Raw genomic sequence first — 18596 nt, 5'->3', positions numbered from 1 at the left:
ACAGGGCCTAGGTCTTCTTCCCTGATGTGTCCCGGGCTTCAGGGCAGCAGTCTGCACACAGGTAGCCTCAGGTCCTTGATTTACCACTTCTTTCGTCAAGTGCTTCCCAAAGTCACAGTCTCTAATCTCAGTGTCGAGGAATGACCTTGATAGAGGAGGTCCCTCTGGAGAGAGGGTGGTCCCGGGTGGGAGTGTCTGACATGTCCCTAGAGATGGGACTGGCCTTCCATGCTGTTCCCTCCACCTGTATGCTTTTCCTCTAACCCATGTCCCCCTGCCATCCCCTCCCCACAGCTTTTCTTGGTTTGGCCCAGGAGTCTCCTGCCCTGATCACTGCTCCCCAGGTTAGGTGCCTGCCCCCCACCCCCAAGTGCCACCCCACCATGACAGTCACCACCTGGAATCACAGTTGTTTCTTTTTTTCTTTTTTCCCCCCACAGTTGTTTTTTTAATAAGGTCTCCCTCTGATCACACCATGAGCTCCTCAAGGGCAGATCCCATGCTGTTCCTTCTCTCTTTATCCCCAGTGGGCCCGCCCTACAGAGCCCAGTATACAGCGTACAGTAAATGGTTGTGAGCAGAGTGCAAGTACACAGCATAGCTCCTCATGCCTGAACCTCCACAATCACGAAACCTGAGTGTTGCAATTTGCACTATGTCCCATTGTTCCCAATAAGGTCCAGTCTGGTCGGGGCATCATACGGGGAGTCCCCAGGATAGATGCTAAAGGTGTGAGCCTGGACGTAAGTCCTCCAGGTTGATGTCTGTACGGGACCTCAGGCAGACGTAACAGCCATCCCCACAGCTGGCTGGTGACAGTCGGGCCTGTGACGGCAGAGGAGCACCTGAGCATCCTTCTCACCCACCCTGCAGATGGGCTCCTTCTGCCCCCTGGCGTCCACTGTGGGAAAGACAATGGTAACCATATCCTTCAGGCAACAAGGGAGCCAGAGATGAGGATGGCTCCTGGGCGTCCCTGAGCTCCTGATTCCTGGGAGGAACCACACAGGTCTCCCAGGGCCATGAGGATTAGGCTGGTGAGTGACTGAGCAAGGAGAGAGGCGTGGAGACCGGATCTAGTCACCTCCCTCTCTCCCTCCCACAAATATCCACCAGTATCTAAGGTGGGCAGACACAGTGTGAGGCGCTCAGTGGGCGCTGGGAACAGGAGGTGAACAGCGAAGGTGCTGGTGCTGAGCTCCAGGTGGTGCAGCTGGTTGTTAGTGCAGAGCTGAGGAGCACGCTGCTTAAGCTGCTGCCCAACCAACTGCCCAGGCAGGCCGCTCTGCACCCGAGTTTCCTCATCAGCAAAGTGGGACTAAGACCTGCCTCATGGACCGAGACATGTGCCCAGGTGGCAGCAGTGAGCCTGAATCCACTCTCTGACCACAAGCCCAGGACCTCCCGGGTGGACGTTCAGAACCGCTCGGGAAGGAAGGGCTCCAAGGCTACAGGTGTGGTGTGGCTGTGAGCCTCCAAAAGGAAAAGAGGGGCAGAGCAGTTTTTAAATGAGCACGAGCGTGAGACTCCAATAATCAAGGCCGACTCAGGGGGGCTGGAATTAAATGTAAGGAGTGACTCTGAAGAGGACAGAAACGACAAAGCAATCTCTATAACAGGCAGATACCACCAGGACAGGGATGGCAGGAGAGCAAACACAGGTGGACACACGTCCCCCCACGTGGATACCGAAGCTGGAGCGGCGACCTGTGTGCCCAGCATGCCCGAGCCTGGCCCTCCTGGGGCTCTGGGCCTTCCCCAGCCCTCAGCATGAGCCCCTTAGGACACCCAGAGGACCACAAGCGTCAGGGACTAGTGGATGTCATCGCAGAGACTTCACAGAAGGCTTCTTTCACACAACTTCAAATTGCTCCTCTCTAGCTTCATTCTTAGAAAATGGAGATTTTGTATTAAAAGTCTAGGATCTACCCAGAGCTCCAATCCAGGCTGTGTGACTGTCCTCACTATTCCTTCCATTCACAGTGATTCAAATGGAACTCGTGTTTCCACCCAAACCAGCTCTCCCTCCATCATCCCCTGGCACCCTCCCTGCAGAGATTCAGGTGTGGAATTCAGACCCTCCCTCTTCCCCGGCCCACAATGAATCAGCCCCCACGGAGGCCTGTTCATTGTCCTGTGCTCTGCATCCTACTCCATCCTTTCTACTCTTCTTCCCCTTGAGCTAAACCAGTGGCTCTCAACCTTGATTGTCCACTGGGACCATCTAAGGATGCCTGGATCCCCCTTAGAGACTCTGGTTTAGTGGTCTGGGGTGTGGACTCAGAAGTGTGTTTTAAAAAGCTTCCCAGGGGGCTTCCCTGGTGGCGCAGTGGTTGAGAGTCCGCCTGCCAATGCAGGGGACACAGGTTCGTGCCCCGGTACGGGAGGATCCCACATGCCGCAGAGTGGCTAGGCGCGTGAGCCATGGCCGCTGAGCCTGCGCGTCCAGAGCCTGTGCTCCACAACGGGAGAGTCCACAACAGTGAGAGGCCCGCGTACTGCAAAAAAAAAAAAAAAAAAAAAAGCTTCCCAGGGCTTCCCTAGTGGTGCAGTGGTTAAGAATCCGTCTGACAATGCAGGGGCCATGGGTTTGAGCCCTGGTTCAGGAAGATCCCACATGCCGTGGAGCAACTAAGCCTGTGAGCCACAACTACTGAGCCTGCACTCTAGAGCCTGTGAGCCACAACTACTGAGCCTGTGAGCCACAACTACTGAAGCCCACATGCCTAGAGCCCGTGCTCCGCAACAAGAGAAGCCACTGCGATGAGAAGCCCGTGCACCACAATGAAGAGTAGACCCCGCTTGCCACAACTAGAGAAAGCACGTGCACAGCAATGAAGACCCAACACAGCCAAAAATAAATAAATAAATAAATAAATAAATAAATAAATAAATTTATTTTAAAAAAGCTTCCCAGGTGTTTCTAATGTGTGGCCAAGGTTGTGGACTATGGTCCCGGCCACTGTCAATGTCCCATGTTTAGAATGTCTTAGGAGTTTATGAACTGGTATCTGCCACGAAGACTTCCAGCCCAACCACCCAAGTGACACAATGGCTATGAGCCTCTACTGACCTTTCTGAGGTGAGATGCTGAACACCCTAAGCTCATAACCAGAAGCAAAGATCTTGGTCCCCACCTCCCATGGTGACCCGTTCTTGCTCGGCATGGCTCTGTTAAAAAAATGATCCTTAAACTGAGTCACTCATCTGTATTCCTTTCAGTTTCACCTACTGACCTATTCCAAGGTCAGTCTGAAGCTGACCCAGGAGTGGGCCTTCAGACATTAGAAGACAGCTCTCCTCCCCGAGGCTGGACAAGCCCGGGTGTGTTGCCTGCTCTGCATGATGCAGCCCAGGGGTTTTTCCCACTCTGGTCTCTCTGTGCCCCTCTCAGAACATCCCAGGTAAGGTCTGCCCGGGGAATCCTGTTGGCAGGGAGATGGCCTCACCTTACATTGATCCAGCGGCGTATCCTCCGCCTCCCGGTACACCACACTGAAGGAGATACTCTTGGGGTCGGAGGAGAAGACCCAGCTGATGGTGAGGCCTGCCTCGGCCACAGTGATGGGGATGAGGCTATAGGTACTGGACCTCACAAACAGCTCCCTGTTGCCCTCCCCGAAGTTGGTGATCTCTTCCACCGTGAGGGGTAATCTTATCCTAAAATACGAATGCAGAGAGGGACTTGATCAAAGCAGGGAAAGCGTTTGAGTCCACTGGCCAGGTTGTCTGTGACTCCGAGGTGACTGGAAACCCTGGAGGCTCTTGGGAGGACAAGCCCTGGGTCACCATGACTGACACGCTTAAACATTGGAGAATTCTTGATGTGCAGCTCATGCCATCAGATGTTTCCTGAGCACTTACTAGGTGCCTGGCATAGCTCTAGGCACTGGGGCCACAGAAGTAAAAAATACAGATGATAATCCTTGCCCACGAGGAGCTGGTGTGGTCCCCGCAAGCTGGCTGGAACTGAGAGGACGGCCTGGGCTGCTCTGTGCCCCTCAAGGACGGGAAGCGTGTGCCAAGGCCTCAGCTTTCTGCAGCTCTCCTGCAGCTGCCCTGCGGCTCAGCTGTCCACTCTTTCTCTCCCCTTTCTCCTTCCAGTTCCTCGCCTCCTGCTTTTACCTAATTAGCAGCAGAAGTAAGCACAGGCATCGTTTGAAACCTCCTGCCCTTTCGGTCAGTCATCCCTCTTTTCAGCGGAAATCCGGGGCCTGCCAAAAAATTCCAAGCAGGCACCCTGACTTTTCATAAAAGTCACCCCAGACCCTTTAATGCAGGGTAGTCTGAGGGCCCTGGGGAGACAGGCTTCTTGGGGCTGTGTCCCTATTCTAACTCTCATTAGCTGTATTAAGAGCCAGTTCCAAAAGTTTAAAGGGTTTAGGGACAGTGAGTTTCTCTGCAGGACCCAGAGAACCCGGTGCTGGTACCTGCCTCGCTTCTCATCTGCCACAGGGCTCACCCTCACGTCAGCCTCAGGTTCCTCACCTGCAGACAGGGACAACCACGCCTGCCTCTGGCGGGTGTGACAATTACATTAGAAGATGAACCTGTGCTGAAGGGCAAAGTCTCCCTGATTAAGTGGTGCCTCCTCCTGCCGAGCAAATCCGGAGGCAGCAGGTGAGCGAGGGCCACGAGGGCAGGGCCTCCAGAGCGGGGTTGAAGCTCAGGAGTGTGCGGCCCTGGATGGTCCCATCTCCTCTTCTCAACTGTGCAAGGGCTAACTCTGCTCGCCAGCTTCGGGTGTTGTCACAAGGGCTATGTGAGGAAGCATGATGCTCCCGTCTACACACGAGGAAGCTAAGATTCAAAAAGACTAAGAACTCTATCCAGGTCCATACAGGTCTGATCCAAAGCCATTGCCTTTCTACTACACCAAACTGCCTTTCATGGACAAAAATATTACTGTCCCCTTTAACACAGGGGTGGAAACCAAAACTCAGAGAGGGTAGGTAACTTGCCCAAGATTGCACAGCAAATAAGTGGTGGTGCTAAGAATTCTGTTGGCTCCAAAGGTGTAGAGGTGGATGGGAATACTCCCAAGCTTTGCAAATGAGAAGACTAATCAATGATTAGAAAACCAAAATGCTCTAAGGAACAGCTCTGATATAGGTCATTCACCTGTGTAAAAATTTAATTCCATGGACCATTTTCCCATGTATTAATTTAAGCTTTATTGCTAATTATAGTAAAAAAAAAGGTCTTGTCCAATATTTACAATTTTCAAGAATCTGCAAGTAGGCAGAAGGGTCCATTTTGGAAAAGAGGTCTCTTACAACATTGAAATCTTGCTGCATTACTTACTCTGACAGGGTGCCCCACTAATGCTGGGTCATTTCATAATTTTACGTTCCAGAATTCTCCCCTTGCACCGAGTTACTTGGATTGTGCCTTTAATCTTTTTTACCTTTCTAGACCTTATCTGTTCAATGAGAGGACAATACTCGGTCTCGCCAAAGGAGATGCTAATAAAAAGAAATCAAGGGTTTGCCATCTCTGCTCAAATATAATCTTAAATAAAAGAAGTCTGTTGTCCATAAGACTCACATCATAAATGTCAAGTCAACTGGTCTCCCTACTTCTGTCCCTTCATAGTCATTCTCCACATGGCAACTAGAGTGACCCCTTTTATAATGTAAAGTATATTAAGTCACACTTCTGTTCCAAATCTAATTTTAAAGCTCCCATTCCCCTCAGATTAAAAGCCAAGGTCCTTACAATGGCCAAGAAGGTTCTGATGTGACGTGGGCCCTGTTCCCTCTCTGACCCAGTCTCCTCCCCTCTTTCTGCTTCAGTCACACTGACCCTATCCTTATTCCTTAAACACACCAGACACCATCCTGCCCCAGGGCCTTTGCACTGACTGTTCCTTCTGCCTGAATGCTGTCCCTCACATTATCTGCATGAAAAGTCCTTCAAGTATTACCTTCTTAGCGTTTTCTATTTAAAATTGCAACGCCACAAACGTATGGACACCAAGGGGGAAAAGCAGGCGTGGGGTGATGGTGATAATAGTGGTGGTGGGATGAACTGGGAGATTGGGATTGACATATATACACTAATATGTATAAAATAGATAATTAATTAAAAAAATTAAGAAAAAATAAAATTGCAACCGCTCCCCCCTAATCCTACTCTTTGTTTCTTTTCCAAAGCAAGCACCACCTTGTAATATACTATATAATTTACTTATTTACTGATGTTTATTGTCTGTCACCCCTGCTGGAATGTAAAGTGAACATGAGGGCAGGAATCTTTGCCTGCTTTGTTCACTGATGTGCTCTAAGGACCTAGAAGAGTATCTAGCACATAGTAGGTGCTGCATAAATATCTGTGAATGAGTGACTGAATCTACTCAATGACCATAATGCAATCATGCAGCCATTCGTCACAACACTGGAGAAAAAGAATGATATGGGGAAATACTCAAGCAATATTAAGCTTAAAAAGACTGTGAAATAAGATGTAGGATATTTGTTTATGTTGAAACATTAGGTATATTAGTATAAACAAGACTGGAAGGCTATATCCAAAGTGGTTTGCTCATCTCTGTTTCCTGATTTTCTACAAGGAAAATTTTCTTACAATAAGAAAATAAAGTTATTTTCAAAAAGGAAGAACACAGGACATAGGGGTGGGGGAAGGATGAGTATAAAAGGACGGGGGAGCTTTTTGGGGTGATGGAACTGTTCTATATCTTCACTCCGGTCAAGTTTCTTTTCTGGACCTAGGTTTCCTCTTTGGCAGACTTGGGAGTGGAGCTGGTTGGGTGCTGAGGCCTGGGACTGTAAAGCCACTGGCAGAGCTCGATGTGGGGGCTGGCAGATGCCTGGTGATTACACTGTATTACTTGTCAAAATCCAAGCACCGTACACTACAAACGGGGACCTTTACTGTATATAAATTTTACAAAAGAAAGGAAGGAAGGAAGGAAGGAAGGAAGAAAAAGAAGCACAAACTTGAAAACCACCATGGGTGCCAAGTCTGAGCCTCTGGGGTGCTTTCCAGCTGGGACACCGGAAGGCCAGGCCTCCTCTGGTGTTCCTCCCCCCCAAAAGTGACACCTTGGGAAGTCCAGCTTGGGGGCCCATCACTTACATCAGTTCTCCCGACTTCAGCAAGCAGATTTCAGCATCCTGCCCCACGGGCATGTCTTCAGTGTCCTCAGGGGTTAGGGAGTTTGACGTGGTGTCCCTGAAATGTCACAAACGAGAACACAGCCAGTTAGCTATCAGCACACAGGGTCCCGCATCCTGAAGCCCGTAGTCTTGGAGTCTGGTAGCCAACCTCAGAATGCGAAGGGAACCCTTCAGTCATGGGGGCCAGGACAGAGGCCCCACAGACTCTGTGGGTAGAGAGCCATGGGGGCCAGGCCCAGGCAGGCAGGACGGGGATAGAAGACAACAGGGCTGCAGTGACTTCCCCAATGTCTTCCCGGTGGGCGTGGGATGGGTGACCACAGCACAAACAGACCACCCTTCTGTCCCACGCCAGCAGAGCTACAGCCACGGGGTAAGTTTCCAGCACCACTGATGCTGCCTTTTCAGCGCCAGTCCCTGACTAGACAAGCCTGCTCTGGCCCATCTCTGGGAAACAAGGACAGGCACCCAGAGCTGATGAGGCAGGAAGCAGCATGGCCTGAGGAGGTTGTGGGACAGAGACTCATACAAAGGGTGCAGATCCACGCCACATCTCCTCTTCCCTCACAACCCACTGCTGTGTGGAGAACCAGCTGTGGGAGCTGCCTGGCAGTTCAGAGGTGTCATGGTTCCCAAAGTGTGCTCTGTGGAACACCACTGCCAGGGGAGGGGAACCCTGCACTCTTTCTTAGAAACTCATGGCATTCTTAAACAGTAAATTCAAGGCTCTGAGATGTCCTGCAATAAAGACATCTATTAATTTTCTTTTAATATTTATTTTCCTTATTTTTTTGGCTGTGTCAGGTCTTAGTTGTGGCACACGGGATCTTTGTTGAGGCATGCGGGATCTTTCGTTACGGTGTGCGGGCTCCTCACTAGTTGCAGCGTTCGGGGCTTCTCGCTAGTTGTGGCGTGAGGGTTTTCTCGCTCTAGTTGTGGCACACAGGCTCCAGGGCGTGTGGGCTCTGTAGTTGTGGCGCACGGGCTCTCTAGTTGAGGCACACGAGCTCAGTAGTTGTGGCACGCAGGATCAGTTGCCCCACGGCATGTGGGATCTTAGTTCCCTGACCAGGGATCAAACTCGACTCCCCTGCATTGGAAGGCGGATTCTTTACCACTGGACCACAAGGGAAGTCCCAAGACATGTATTAAATTTTAACTCTAGCATTCCCATGGAACATTTTTAACCCCTGCAGAGTTGCTGATCCTTGGAGCAGTGCCCACACTTCACTGATGGGGACACAGAGGCCCAGGCAGGTCTTGAGAGGCAGGGTCAGAGTCAGACACCCTGACTCCAGCTCAGTGCTCATCTTGCTGGGTCCCACGCCCACTGCAGCCAATCGCTTATATGAGCTCAGGGATCTCAAACCCAACCAGCTCCAGTGCCCAATGCTGCCTGAGAAGAACCTAAGTCCAGGAAAGGGAAATAATTTGCTGATTTGCCCCATGGGAAGGGGTTAATGAGGAAGATCTCCTGAGCAGCATGGCTTTTTCCCAAAATGCTGTGATAATTCCCTTCTCAACTGTCCTGGCAGGCTCTCCCCAGATGTTTCTGGGGTGAGGTCAATAGGCCCCAAAATGCCCTCACCCAATTCTGCTCCCCCATCCCACCCACTACACACGCCCCTGGGCTCTCACTAGCCTGGCCCCTGGGCACATTCACTCAACCTCTGAGGCCCTGTGTGAACTTGTGTGAACTCAGACCTGCCCTACCCTCACCCTGCCTGCTGCTGAGCAGGTCCAGAGGCGGCGGCCCAGCACTGCGCAGGACACGTGAGGCAGGCACGGGCCCTACCCCACAGACACGCTCCCTCTGAGGCAGGGACAGACAGCTGCGGCCTGACTGGGAGGTGGCCTCAGCACATACAGTAGCACACGCGAGGTCAGCAGCTGACAGCAAGCATCCAGACCACACGCTCAGATGGCCCTCCTCACCTACCCTCACACCCACTCGGGCACCAAGTTCACGGCTGCCCCTAGAGTGGACCTACAACTTACGCTGGAAAGCTGGTGTGCTTCTCTGAGAGCGCTATCTGGGCTGCGGCCAGGTGTGATGCCTGGGGAAGGGCTCTGCAGCTTTCCTAGGGAGTTAACAGACCCTGAATCCCAGAGCTCAGGTGAGGCTGGGACATCACATCATCTCTGGAACATGAGAAATCCAAGAGAGCACAGGGGGTGGCCAGACCCTAATGCTCACAGAGCTTCTGGCTGGAGGGGGCGGCCATCGCCTCTGCTCAGAAATGGTTCTCACCACACTGCTCCTCACACTGCACTGCCAGGTGGGTCCCGTGGCCAAACACGCCACAGCAGGGGCATGAGGCTCATCCTTCCACAGGGAGAGGCACTAACAATGGGCAGAGATGCGCAAGCCGCCCATGGGGAGGGGCAGCAGATACCGTCCCCCGAAGTCTACGTCCTGCGTCTGAGGTCTGAGGCTCCTCACTCAGTCAGCAGGATGCTGGGAAGGTCCCGGGAGCACCCAGGTGTTCTTCATGCGGATGCGAAGACGGGTGGTTCAGAGTTGGCAAAATCCAGTGAGTCTTGCCTAAGCCTGTCCTGGATGCCACTCAACCCTGGGGGCAGGAATATCTGTGCAACATGCAGTGCGCCTGCAGCAACCACGATGCACCAAGAGTTTGGGGTCAGCGACTGGTGGCGTCACCCCAGGGGCTGTGACAGACGCGGCACCTGCAGCTCGCTCCCACCCCCCACACTCCTCCCCGCCACCCACGTGTCACAGCCCGGCTCACGCTGGGCTTTGCCTATCTGCTTTTGGGTCTTATCTCCCCCTGGTCCACATGCTCTTTGCAAGCAGGGGCTGTGGCTAGGCTTTCCCTGTCCCAAAGGACAGGTCACTGCCGTGCACAGGAACCAAAGAATGTCTGTGCTACTTACTAAGAAATATACGTGGGGGCGTAAATCGTTAATGTATAAATTCAGGATAAAAGGGCAGAGGTAATGCTGATGAAATCGAGAAAAGAATCAGCAACAGATCCTGAAGGAGGAAGACCCCGAGTCACACATGGAGTGGCAGATGCTGGGTTAGCAGAGCCACACCTGGGGAGAAACTGCAGCACCTTCACCTCGAACAGGATTTTCTCAGACAAAGCAGACTGTTCGCTGCCAACTTACACAGCCTCTCTGTCTGGAGGACAGCACTGCACAGGGGGAGGCCTCCGTCCTCTCTGGAAATCTCTGAGCTCGAGACTTGGCTTCATTCAGACAGCTGGACATCACGCCTGCTTGCTCCGCCATATGGCCCCGCTTCCCGGCCTCGCTCCTGTCTACTGCTGGAGTGCTGAGGCCGCTGTCTGTGACAAGCTGCTCAGGGTGCTGCTGCGAGGGGCTGGAGGTGGCGGCTGGCACGGGGGCCTCCAGGGCTGCCTAGACAATCAGACGCCCACTAGCACTCAGGTGTCAGGCGGGCTGTCTGTGCACAGTCTACATCAGCCCACGGCAGGTGGGAGAGCGTGTCCTCACAAACACCTCGCCCTCAGCTCTGAGGCCTAACCAGTGGGCTCCCTCTGGCTGGAGCTCACTGTGGCTCCAGAGGGCAGGGGAGGTGGTATGGCTCAGGGGAGAGGGGTATCACTCCAAAGGTGGTCCCAGTCTTGGCTTTATGACTGTGACTCTGGGTAAGCCCTTTCCTCCTCTGAGACCTCAGATTTCTCCTTTCTAAATGGGAGGAGATGGAACCAGATGGACTCCAGGTTTTCCTGGCTTAAAAAGGCTGTAAGTTTCAAAGGACCTGGAGAAGGCGTTTTACTGGCTGGGAAAGAGGTGGGCTCGCTCTGGTCAGCAGCTCGTGCCCTCAGCCTTCCCCACTCTTCCCAGGGAAGGTACAGCAAGAACATGTCCTCCAGTGCCTGCTGCCACCAAGGGCAAGCCTTGTCACTCCTTTTTCTCCCCAGCCCAGCCCACCTCTGACCTCCTTCCTGCCCAACACCTCTTTCTTGTTCATCTTCCAGTCGCTGGCTTCCAGATTCCCCCACCCCCATCACAGAATGTCAGTGCGAGAAGAAGCTCAAAGGACCATCCAGTCCAACCTCACTTGATGGCTAAGAAGGCAAGGGCCAGGGTAGAGGAGACGGGCCCAAGGCCACTCAGGCCTGCCTCGTTTCATTTGCTCTCACCCTTATACAAAGTGCGAGTACCATAAATGAGAAAGATAAATAACATATGATGAAACGAACTCTGAAAGCCGTGGTTGGTTTTCTCAATATTCCCTCATTAAGAATAAAAGATGTCGGGAATTCCCTGGTGGTCCAGTGGTTGGGACTCCGCATTCCCACTGCAAGAGGCACGGGTTCGATCCCTGGTTGGGGAACTAAGATCCCACAAGTCGTGGGGTGCAGCCAAAAAAACCCCCAAGATGTCCTAATCTTTTATTCCCTCTCCTCCTCCATCTCCCCACCTCTCTGACCATCACGACACAGCCAACCCTATTACCAGAGTAGGTCCTGCAACCCTTGCTAGTCCTGGCTGAGGGCCTGCGTGGGGGAGCTTTGTGAGGTGGGAAGGGGAGATAGGTGGAGGTGGGACTGTGCATGGGTGGGTGATGCAGTCTCAAAGGCAATGATTAGGGACACAGAGTTTCCTTTCAATGGCTTTTCAAACTGTGGGTCATGACCCATTCAGTCAGTTGTGAATCAATTTAGTAAGTTATGATGAATATTAAAAGAAATAGGATAGAGAGGGCAGACAGCAGAACCAAGAAGAACTACAATCCTGCAGCCTGTGGAACAAAAACCACATTCACAGAAAGACAGACAAGATGAAAAGGCAGAGGGCTATGTACCAGATGAAGGAACAAGATAAAACCCCAGAAAAACAAGTAAATGAAGTGGAGATAGGCAACCTTCCAGAAAAAGAATTCAGAATAATGATAGTGAAGATGATCCAGGACCTTGGAAAAACAATGGAGGCAAAGATAGAGAAGATGCAAGAAATGTTTAACAAAGATCCAGAAGAATTAAAGAACAAACAAACAGAGACCAACAATACAATAACTGAAATGCAAACTACACTAGAAGGAATCAATACCAGAATAACTGAGGCAGAAGAATGGATAAGTGACCTGGAAGACAGAATGGTGGAATTCACTGCTGCAGAACAGAATAAAGAAAAAAGAATGAAAAGAAATGAAGACAGCCTAAGAGACCTCTGAGACAACATTAAATGCAACAACATTCGCATTTTGGGGGTCCCAGAGGGAGAAGAGAGAGAGAAAGGACCAGAGAAAATATGTGAAGACATTATAGTCTAAAACTTCCCTAACATGGGAAAGGAAACAGCCACCCAAGTCCAGGAAGCGCAGTGAGTCCCATACAGGATAAACCCAAGGAGAAACAAGCCAAGACACACAGTAATCAAATTGGCAAAAATTATTGAAAGCAGCAAGGGAAAAGAGACAAATAACATACAAGGGAACTCCCATAAGGTTAACAGCTGATTTCTAGGGAGAAACTCTACAAGCCAGAAGGGAGTGGCATGATATACTTAAAGTGATGAAAGGGAAGAACCTACAACCAAGATTACTCTACCCAGCAAGGATCTCATTCAGATTCAATGGAGGAATCAAAAGCTTTACAGACAAGCAAAAGCTAAGAGAATTCAGCACCGCCAAACCAGCTCTACAGCAAATGCTAAAGGAACTTCTCTAAGTGGGAAACACAAGAGAAGAAAAGGACCTACAAAAATAAACCCAAAACAATTAAGAAAATGGTAATAGGAACATACATATCGATAATTACCTTAAACGTGAATGGATTAAATGCTCCAAACAAAAGACACAGGCTTGCTGAATGGATACAAAAACAAGACCCATATATATGCTGTCTACAAGAGACCCACTTCAGACCTAGGGACACATACAGACTGAAAGTGAGGGGATGGAAAAAGATATTCCATGCAAGTGTTAATCACAAGAAAGCTGGAGTAGCAATACTCATATCAGGTAAAATAGACTTTCAAATAAAGAATGTTACAAGAGACAAGGAAGGACACTACATAATGATCAAGGGATCAATCCAAGAAGAAGATATAACAATTATAAATATATATGACCCAACATAGGAGCACCTCAATATATAAGGCACTGCTAACAGCTATAAAAGAGGAAATCGACAGTAACACAGTAAAAGTGGGGGGTTTTAATACCTCACTTACACCAGTGGGCAGATCATCCAAAATGAAAATAAATAAGGAAACACAAGTTTTAAATGACACAATACACCAGATGGATTTAATTGATATTTATAAGACATTCCATCCAAAAACAGCAGATTACACTTTCTACTCAAGTGTGCACGGAACATTCTCCAGGATAGGTCACATCTTGGGTCACAAATCAAGCCTCAGTAAATTTAAGAAAACTGAAATCATATCAAGCATCTTTTCTGACCACAATGTTATGAGATTAGAAATGAATTACAGGGAAGAAAACGTAAAAAGCACAAACACGTGGAGGCTAAACAATACGTTACTAAATAACCAAGAGATCACTGAAGAAATAAAAAAATACCTAGAGACAAATTACAATGAAAACATGACGATCCAAAACCTATGGGATACAGCAAAAGCAGTTCTAAGAGGGAAGTTTACAGATATACAAGCCTACCTCAAGAAACAAGAAAAATCTCAAATAAACAATCTAAACTTACACCTAAAGGAACTAGAGAAAGAATAAACAAAACCCAAAGTTACCAGAAGGAAAGAAATCATAAAGATCAGAGCAGAAATAAATGAAATAGAAACAAAGAAAACAATAGCAAAGATCAATAAAAGTAAAAGCTGGCTGTTTGAGAAGATAAACCAAATCGATAAATCATGAGCCAGACTCATCAAGAAAAAGAGGGAGAGGACTCAAATCAATAAAATTAGAAATGAAAAAGAAGAAGTTACAACAGACACCGCAGAAATACAAAGCATCCTAAGAGACTACTACAAGCAACTCTATGCCAATAAAATGGACAACCTGGAAGAAATGGACAAATTCTTAGAAAAGTATAAGCTTCCAAGACTGAACCAGGAAGAAATAGAAAATATGAACAGACCAATCACAAGTAATGAAATTGAAACTGTGATTAAAAATCTTCCAACAAACAAAAGTCCAGGACCAGATGGCTTCACAGGTGAATTCTATCAAACATTTAGAGAAGAGCTAACATCCACCCTTCCCAAACTTACAAAAAATCGCTGAGGAAGGAACACTCCCAAACTCATTCTATGAGGCCGCCATCACCCTGATACCAAAACCAGACAAAGATACTACAAAAAAAGAAAATTACAGACCAATATCACTGATGAATATAGATGCAAAAATCCTCATCAATATACTAGCAAACAGAATCCAACCACACATTAAAAGGATCATACACCATGATCAAGTGGGGTTTATCCCAGGGATGCAAGGATTCTTCAGTATATGCAAATCAATGTGATACACCATATTAACAAACTGAAGAATGAAAACCATATGATCATCTAAATAGATGCAGAAAAAGCTTTTGACAAAATTCAACACCCATTTATGATAAAAACTCTCCAGAAAGTGGGCATAGAGGGAAACTACCTCAACATAATAAAGGCCATATACGACCAACCCACAGCAAACATCATTCTCAATGGTGAAAAACTGAAAGCATTTCCTCTAAGATCAGGAACAAGACAAGGATGTCCACTCTCACCACAATTATTCAACACAGTTTTGGAAGTCCTAGCCACGGCAATCAGAGAAGAAAAAGAAATAAAAGGAATACAAATTGGAAAAGAAGAAGTAAATTTGTCACTGTTGGCAGATGACATGATACTATACATAGAGAATCCTAAAAATGCCACCAGAAAACTACTAGAGCTAATCAATAAATTTGGTAAAGTTGCAGGATACAAAATTAATGCACAGAAATCTCTTGCATTCCTATACACTAATGATGAAAAATCTGAAAGAGAAATTAAGGAAACACTCCCATTTACCATTGCAACAAAAAGAATAAAATACCTAGAAATAAACCTACCTAGGGAGACAAAAGACCTGTATGCAGAAAACTATAAGACACTGACGAAAGAAATTAAAGATGATACAAACAGATGGAGAGATATACCATGTTCTTGGATTGGAAGAATCAATATTGTGAAAATGACTATACTACCCAAAGCAATCTACAGATTCAATGCAATCCCTATCAAATTACCAATGGCATTTTTTACAGAACTAGAACAAAAAACCTTAAAATTTGTATGGAGACACAAAAGACCCCGAATAGCCAAAGCAGTCTTGAGAAAGAAAAACGGAGCTGGAGGAATCAGAATCCCTGACTTCAGACTATATTACAAAGCTACAGTAATCAAGGCAATATAGTACTGGCACAAAAACAGAAACATAGATCAATGGAATGAGATAGAAAGCCCAGAGATAAACCCATGCACCTATGGTCAACTAATCTATGACAGAGGAGGCAAGGACATACAATGGAGAAAAGACAGTCTCTTCAATAAGTGGTGCTGGGAAAACTGGACAGCTACATGTAAAAGAATGAAATTAGAACACTCCCTAACACCATACACAAAAAAAGTTCAAAATGGATTAGAGACCTAAATGTAAGACCGGACACTATAAAACTCTTGGAGGAAAACATAGGAAGAACACTCTTTGACATAAATCACAGCAAGATCTTTTTTGACCCCCCTCCTAGAGTAATGGAAATAAAAACAAAAATAAACAAATGGGACCTAATGAAACTTCAAAGATTTTGCACAGCAAAGGAAACCATAAACAAGACGAAAAGACAACCCTCAGAATGGGAGAAAATATTTGCAAACAAATCAACGGACAAAGGATTAATCTCCAAAATATATAAACAGCTCATGCAGCTCAATATTAAAGAAACAAACAACCCAATCCAAAAATGGGCAGAAGACCTAAATAGACATTTCTCCAAACAAGACATACAGATGGCCAAGAAGCACATGAAAAGCTGCTCAACATCACTAATTATTAGAGAAATGCAAATCAAAACTACAATGATGTATCACCTCACACCAGTTAGAATGTGCATCATCAGAAAATCTACAAACAATAAATTCTGGAGAGGGTGTGGAGAAAAGGGAACCCTCTTGCACTGTTGGTGGGAATTTAAATTGATACAGCCACTATGGAGAACAGTATGGAGGTTCCTTAAAAAACTACAAATAGAATCACCATATGATCCAGCAATCCCACTACTGGGCATATACCCAGAGAAAACCATAATTCAAAAAGACACATGCACCCAATATTCATTGCAGCACTATTTACAATAGCCAGGTCTTGGAAGCAACCTGAATGCCCACAGACAGATGAATGGATAAAGAAGTTGTGGTACATATATACAATGGAATATTACTCAGCCATAAAAAGGAATGAAATTGGGTCATCTGTTGAGACGTGGATGGATCTAGAGACTGTCATACAGAGTGAAGTAAGTCAGAAAGAAAAAAACAAATATTGTATATTGACGCATGTATGTGGTACCCAGAAAAATGGTACAGATGAACCGGTTTGCAGGGCAGAAGTTGAGACACAGATGTAGAGAACAAACGTATGGATACCAAGGGCGGAAAACTGCGGGGGTGCGGGGTGGTGGTGTGATGAATTGGGCGATTGGGATTGACATGTATACACTGATGTGTATAAAACTGATGACTAATAAGAACCTGTTGTATAAAAAAATAAATAAAATTAAATTAAAAAATTAAAAAAACAAACAAAAAAAACTAATACTAAACTTTCTTTGGGTTATTTGTATGGAAATACGTTAATATAAATGTTTCAGACATTACATGAAATTCCTAAAAATCTTATATGTTCTGGTATAATGTTATAAGTCATAATTCTAGTTATTATTTTAAAATGTGTATCTCAGAAATAACTAAATTTCCTTGTCAATTGCATTATTATGAACTTTCATCCAATGTTTAACCATGGTCATTTTTAAGTCTTTTGTCATTTACAGACAGTTCTGGGTGTACTCTGATGCTTTTGCAAAAATGTTCCTATAAAAGGGGAGATCAGATCGGTGCTTTGTGACCGCCTGGAGGGGTGGGATAGGGAGGGTGGGAGGGAGGGAGACGCAAGAGGGAAGGGATATGGGAACAGATGTATATGTATAAGTGATTCACTTTGTTATAAAGCAGAAACTGACACAGTTGTGAAGCAATTATACTCCAATAAAGTTGTAAAAAAAAAGAAAAAATTTATATTAAAATAAAAGTGTTTAAAAAAAGAAATAGGATATAATAGAAAATATGAACGCGTTTTTGCATTATATTGAATGTGGTAAGGATAAGCATTGTTTTATGAGGCTCTTGTTTGACTCTGTCTATACACATACACACCTGGTTAGTCATGTAACTTTCTGACTGTGGGATGCAGTAGAAAATATTCAAGCAACTCTGTTGGAAGATGTCAAAGCATTTTTAAGTTTGAGAAAGATGGGGAACAAAGATAAGGCCACTAGAGGGCACCCTATCTCCTTTTGCTGCCATTGAGGTGTTTCCCTCAGAAAAGATACAGGACAAACTCACTGCCCACAAGTGACCTTCCTCCTCCCCTTGCTCTGGCCATGGGAGCCTACTGCTAGCTATGGTGGCCTCTCATGGCTGATGGCTCGTCATCCCTTCCTGTCCATCTGAATTTCTGTCCCTGAGCCTGTGGTTGGTTGAGCTGAACTGTCCTAAGGCACGTATATCTGTCAACTTGCTCCACCCTATCAGGGTGGTCATCTTGGCCACACCTGCCACATTTGGCCTGGGCACCTGTCATGCACACAGCCAAGGTGGTCTTCTGCCCCAAATGTTCCCAAGGACATGACCAAGGCTTTCTCCACTTCGGAACCAAGTAAGAATAAAGTGGTGACCACAGGCAAGGACGCTGAGCAAGTCCCTAGCAACGCAGTCCAGGAGTCCACGCCTGCCTGGACTAGGGGTCACAGGTGAGGTCCCTCCAGCTTGCTCTCTGAAGCTGTAATATACAGTATTCTCCTGTCACAAATCAAAACGCCTTAGCCTCTTCTTTCTGCCAGTTGCCCAAGGAGCAGACTCTCTGGCTGTTCAGGTTGGCTGAGGAAGGAATGGAGCCCAGAGAGCCTCATGGCCTGAGTGTCCTGCTGACAGCCTTCCCCAGAGGGCTCCATCCACCCCTCTGCCTTGCTAAGCCAGCATGGTTGGAGTGCTGCTCTGCCTGTTACACGGGGTCTCCTATGAACTGGAGAAGTCTTTGGTTTACAACTGCCCTGTTCAATACAGTACCACTGGCCTCATGTGGCTACTCAAATTCATCAGAATCAAAACAAAACTAAAAGCTTGGCTCTGTGCTTGCACTAGGCACACTTCGAGTGCCTAATAGCCACAGAAGTGAGTGCCCGCTGTGCTGGATGCACAGACACAGGACACGCCTGTCATCTCAGAAGGCTCTACTGA

The 18596-nt window shown here is 47.3% G+C and overlaps 1 protein-coding gene across 2 annotated transcripts in view; it reads right to left on the bottom strand.

Moving 5' to 3' along the window:
* FYCO1 (FYVE and coiled-coil domain autophagy adaptor 1) overlaps positions 1–18596 on the bottom strand; it is a 318269-nt gene that overhangs the window by 246760 nt on the left and 52913 nt on the right. For both annotated transcript variants that reach the window (XR_014016895.1, XM_081246581.1), the window contains exons 15-16: positions 7099–7194; positions 3450–3660 (exon numbers count right to left, since the gene is read on the bottom strand). Coding sequence is in view for 1 of the 2 variants with exons in the window: in XM_081246581.1 (XP_081102707.1) it covers positions 3450–3660; positions 7099–7194 (307 nt within the window). In the remaining variant the exon portion in view is untranslated. The remainder of the gene's footprint in view (positions 1–3449; positions 3661–7098; positions 7195–18596) is intronic.

The sequence above is a fragment of the Mesoplodon bidens genome, assembly GCF_964165515.1.
Source record: "Mesoplodon bidens genome assembly, chromosome: 10".
Taxonomy (NCBI): Eukaryota; Metazoa; Chordata; class Mammalia; order Artiodactyla; family Ziphiidae; genus Mesoplodon; species Mesoplodon bidens.
The sequence above is the reverse complement of the archived record's forward strand: the minus strand, read 5'-3'. Positions and strand labels throughout refer to the sequence as shown.